The sequence below is a fragment of the Notolepis coatsorum genome (assembly GCF_963971535.1).
Source record: "Notolepis coatsorum genome assembly, chromosome: 4".
Classification (NCBI taxonomy): domain Eukaryota; kingdom Metazoa; phylum Chordata; class Actinopteri; order Aulopiformes; family Paralepididae; genus Notolepis; species Notolepis coatsorum.
The window spans coordinates 134982344-134987937 of NC_140168.1; the positions used below are offsets into that span (position 1 = coordinate 134982344).

Below are 5594 nucleotides of genomic sequence, written 5' to 3' on the forward strand. Positions count from 1 at the left end.
CAAACTTGATTACACACATGTCATTCATTCTTTTGTTTCCATGCTTCAATACCATTCCACCCAGTGGACACACGTCGAACTCAGACACGTGTCCACTAACATCCTTCAAAAGCATACCTGGACATCGCTCCCTGCACGCCGCGAGGCCCCACCCTCTGTTTTCTGAAGTGTCCATTACAGACTCCCCACAGAGGCCAGGATATACCCCACCACAGGTACAAGGTAGTTAATGCCCAAACACCCTATTGCATCATCCAGTCTATTAACCCCAGGGAGTCCAATGCCCTGCCGGACGATCATGCATAATCGTCCAGACCCAGCACCAGACCCCAGGGACATAGTAACTCCCAACACATCCTCTTTTCGTGTACCTACTATGGAAACAAATTTCACTCATACATAACAAACATTACTTCACAATATCCCCAGGCACGCCCCCTATTATCATACCCTTATGTACACCCCAACCTCACCACCCATCGACCCAAAATGTCCACCATTTCAGATCACAGAATGGTAGCCAGGGCGTACTCCTGGTATTCTGGCACCAACTGGACGCCCACCCCTGCTTGGCTCCCTGTATCATCCTCCTCTATCACCATCATCATTGCCATAACAGGTGCAGCCGAGCAGAGTGACTTCTCTACCGCCGGGCCGGCTGCGTCTATATTAATCCCAGCCGAAGAGTGCAAGAGCGCTTCCGCATTCTTCCCCATTCGCCGGTAAGCATTGCGCATTTCCTTTTCCTTCGCCCAGGTGCTCGCCGCGCATGCGCATGAGGTCCTCGCTTGGTTCAGACGCCCCATTCAACACGGTTAATCACAGATGCCAGAACGCGCCATATTAAAGCCTTTGGTTCATATTAGCAACGCTGGTCGCAACGCTGGTCAATCACATTAACGCTGGTCAATCACATTAATCACAGAACACGCCATATTAAAGCGCTAATACGGTATATATACGCGATGGACGCAGCAGGCGATGTTGTCATTACATCCATGTATGTGATTGATTGATTGATTGATTGATTGAAAAGTTTATTAACAGATTGCAGAATGGGTACAGTACAGTACAGCTCAATGTGCATCTTCTGTGTTTGTCTCCTTATTTGATCAATTGCAGGTATGAAAAGTACCTGCGGTACATTGAGCGCCTCTACAGTCGCAGAGAGTGCTGGGCACTCAGTTACCGGGGCGCGCGCGGTCTCCTCACCCGGGGAAATAACACAAACAATTATGCTGAAGCAGCGATGCGGTTATGTGGTCCTCGTTTGGATAATATGTAACGTTACAATGTACAGCGAAATAACGTTATGCCGTTATGTGGTCCTCGGTTGGATAATATGTAAAGTACAGTTGTCAGCTGCGTTGTGTTAACGTTACAATGTACAGGGAAATAACGTTATGGCGTGTTATGGCGTTATGTGGTCCTCGTTTGGATAATATGTAAAGTACAGTTGACAGCTGCTTTGTGTTAACGTTGCAATGTACAGGGAAATAACGTTATGGCGTTGCGAGTGAATCTGGTCCGCGTCGCGATAATATACATGTAGTCCATTTCGGCCTCTGAGCGGGGGAAAAAGAAAATGCACATTTGCAGGGCGTTACCGGGGCCAATCAGGGCAAAATGCGGAAGCGCTCTTGCACTATTCGGCTGGGATTAATAAAGACGCGGGCCGGCTGCGCAGAGAGTCCTAAACAGATACCCAAAGCATGCTTTGATCACAGACACACAAATGACTAATATTACAAATACTACCACTGCATAGAGTAGGTACTTAACAATCAACCAACCTACATACCCTAGCTGCACTGTACCCCAATCTGCCCACGATTCCCCCTGAGACTCATGCAGATCCCTCGTAATGTTCTTCAAATGCTCAATTATGTCTGGCATGGACGTCTCATTGTTCGCAGGAACATATGGACAGCATTCTTGACCAATTAGTGCGCATGTACCCCCTGAAGCTGCCAACAAAAAATCCATAGCTGCCCTAGTCTGCATCTCCATCAGCCTCAATGACCGCATCTCCTCGTTCTCCAGGCCAAACCCCTTTGCTGATGTGGCAGCCATGTCCTCAAATTCCTTAGCCAAATGATCAATCTCTTTCATATTTGCCCATGTCCCATATGCGGGAAGTGCCACCCTGAAAAAACTATCCGTATGTGTCGCAGCCCGCATCTTCCTAGCCCCAGGGTGCGTTGGCAAGACATTAGTTACCCTCATAGCCGGCACCAAATACCCCAATGCGCACCTCCCACTCCAATCCGCAGGCAATGCTGCGTATGCATTGTCCCCGCAGATCCAATATGCCCCAGGAGGTGCTGGCGCAGCCTCATTCTTAGCCCAGAACCTCACCTCGCCTACACAATTGCCCAAATTTCCCACAACTGTACCCTGCGACTTACCATCGAGACACCTTTTAAACTCCTCTGGTCTAATCGTCACTGGAATAGGCCCAACATCTAACGGAGCCCGTATCGTCTTCCCCCCTTTTGACAGCCCCGTCCCAAGATATCCCTCTATCCTCTCCTGTCCAACCCCCTTACACAGGAAAGGCATATTAAACCCCTTCACCACTGAGGCATGACACTCAGTTAACGGGTGTGCCATAAGAGGTAATCCAGCTGCCGCAGATTGTGGCGCTAAGCCGCACACATAACAATCTGTCTTATTTGCAACTTTCGCTACCGCTCTTGCCATTTTTATAAACACATTTTTGTGAAGTCCCGGTAGTGATCGCTTGTACACGTCTATTTCTATAAGGTCGGGTTTTTGGTTCAACAAATACAGTATAACCCCCGCCGCACATAACAACCAAGCCGTTACCAAAGTGCACATCAACAAAGCACACTTCGCATTCCTAGACAAACCCGAGCACATCCTTGGACCGGCCTGCCCTCTTCTGCATTATCACTGCCTTCTCCTCCTCCAGCCGCGCGTTTCCTATACCTCCTGTAACCCCCACAAATAACAAATAACAACACGCCTTTTAACAACACGTCCACCCACAAGCAACATACACAACGTTTTAACCCACCCTTAGCCAAACCCCCAAGGAAAAGAGGGAATGAGGGGGTGTAGCCGGGCAGGGAAGGGGCATGGACACGCAGGGAAAGGAAACGGAAAATACTCCTCTGTGAAAATAGGGGATGGAAAGGCTCACCTAAGAAACCAGGGGTGCTGGAAGGAGGAGGGGCGTAGGAGAGTAGTCTAGGGAGTAAGGGGCCAGGGAAGGAGCATAGGAGAGTAGTCTAGGGAGCAAGGGAGGAGCGACTAGGGAGGCAGGAGCGAGGAAGGGAGATACTAGGAAGGGAGGAACTAGGAAGGGAGGAGCTAGGAAGGGAGGAGACTAGGAAGGGAGGAGCTAGGAAGGGAGGAGCTAGGAAGGGAGAGACTAGGAAGGGAGGAACTAGGAAGGGAGGAACTAGGAAGGGAGGAGCTAGGAAGGGAGAGACTAGGAAGGGAGGAACTAGGAAGGGAGGAGCTAGGAAGGGAAGAACTAGGAAGGGAGGAACTAGGAAGGGAGGAGCTAGGAAGGGAGGAGCTAGGAAGGGAGGAACTAGGCAGGGAGAGACTAGGAAGGGAGTCCAAGGGAGGGGGGCATGGACGGGATCCAGTAATACCGTAAGGATGAGGGGGGGGACCTGGAATCAGAGAAGGCATCATGCATACAAAAAAACACTACTTTTCCCAGACCCATCACGTCAACTGCAGTCTCACCCCAGCCAAAGCGGAGCGAGAACTAACAGAACTCATCCTTAGGGACCAGCTCATACCAAGAGGCACAGAATCTCTAGCAGGGGGAGTGAGGCGAGAGAGATGGTGCGTGAATGGGTGAGCTAAGGAGGGGAGGGGGGGCAGTGATAGTGGGGAGGGAAGGAAATAGCGGGAGTATGAGAGAGGGAGGGAGAACACTTAGCAGTTTACTAAGGAGAGAAAGGTTAGTATCTAGCTTATCCCCATTCCTGGTGGCAAAGAAGTGGGGGGGGGGAAAGGGAAGCATAACTCATTTTTGGAGGGAGGTAGGTGGTGCCTCTTAGCCCTCGGATTCCGGCGGGGACCTCCAGCCATACTTCTCGTGGTTTTTTACCAGGGACTTAAAGGCGGCCTCTGCCCCCTTGCGGCTGAAAGCCTTCACACCGGCCTCCTCAACCTTCCTGCTAATGCGACCCTGTCTTTTTACGAGGCTTGCGGCAAACTGCCTCATAACGACCTCCATGGTATAAGCGCTAGACCAACCACGCAGTGTCAACAGCTCCATGCATATGGCCCCACCGTCCATCACGTAACCGTTTTCCAACCGCGGGGTGAGCACCCGCATGAAAGGCGGAGAGAATGGGAAATTATTGGGGAAAGAGACATTCAGCAATATGAACTCTGTGTCCGTTTCCTTCATGTCTCGCCATAATGGAGTGTCTACATCTACCTGGTGCAACTTGACATTCCAGTCGAAGAGGTTGTCCTCGACCAGCTCCACCGTGACGAAGCTGTCACCTAGCCGCCGGATCTCCTGGAGCTCTCTCATAAGTCTCCGCGTTCGGACTTGGGCGCAGTGAGGTGCCGGTGGCGGTGTAGAAGATGCACTGGCTTCTCTCACCCTGGCGATCACCCTGGCGATCACACCTCCTGCCGCATTTTGCTGTTTCTCCTTCGCACCTTTCACCATCTTTTATTGGTCAAATTAGTCATGCATTAGACAACCTCGGCGATCCGATTCTCTATAATTCACTTAATGTCACTACAGTATGTAAGTAATATGTCTATTATTATTATTCCTCATTCTAGCCGATTCTAATGAACATGATCATAGTACGGTGCGCTCAGAGAGGGAGAGAAAGAGAGAGCGGGTAAGGGCAGAGAGAGGGAGGGAACATTAAGGAAAAAGCGGGAGCGGGGGGTTCCGAATGATTAAAAATTACTTTAATACAACTACGCATTCCACAACCTGAACTGGAATTGGTTAGCAGAGTATCCAATACTACTTGTAATCATTTGAAGGGCAAGTGTTTGATGGAGAAAGGGAAAGAGGGGGGGGGGACAGGCAAGGAGGTAGGGAGGAAGGGAAAGAGAGTGAGAGAGAGAAAGAGAGAGTGAGAGACGCCTTTTCCTATAAATCAGCGTATCTCCAATCACCTTCAGTCTAGAGAGTATCCCACAAAGGAGGGAGGGAAGGAGAGGGAGGAAGTGAAAGAGAGGGAGGAAGGGAGGCAGGAAATAGGGAGAAAGAGGGAGGAAGGGAGGGATGGACGGAGGGAGTGTGAGAGAGGAAGGGAGTGAGCTAGGGAAGGGGGTTAGGGGTGTAGGGGAGAGAGAGGGAGGGAGTAGGGATGGAGAGTGAAGGGAGGGAGGAAAGACTCAGGAGGGAGGAAGGGAGGACTAGGGAGGAAAGGAGGGAGGGAGGGAGGAAGGAGAGGCTAGGGAGGGAGGGAGGAAGGGAGGAAATAGGGAGAGAGAGGGAGTAAGGGAGGGATGGATGGAGGGAGGGAGGAGAAACTATGGAAGGAGGGAGGGAGGAAACAGGGAGAGAGAGGGAGGAAGGGAGGGATGGATGGAGGGAGGGAGGAGAGACTATGGAGGGAGGGAGGGAGGAA

The 5594-nt window shown here is 50.9% G+C and overlaps 1 protein-coding gene across 1 annotated transcript; it reads right to left on the reverse strand.

Annotated features, from left to right (window-relative positions):
• Nucleotides 1-4039: 4039 nt before the first annotated feature.
• Nucleotides 4040-4552, reverse strand: LOC311227783 (ubiquitin-conjugating enzyme E2Q-like protein 1; the record flags this gene model as incomplete). Its single annotated transcript, XM_084313590.1, has 1 exon — nucleotides 4040-4552. The coding sequence occupies exon 1, from the start codon at nucleotides 4526-4528 to the stop codon at nucleotides 4040-4042; it is 489 nt and encodes a 162-aa protein (XP_084169716.1). The 5' UTR covers nucleotides 4529-4552.
• Nucleotides 4553-5594: the final 1042 nt, after the last annotated feature.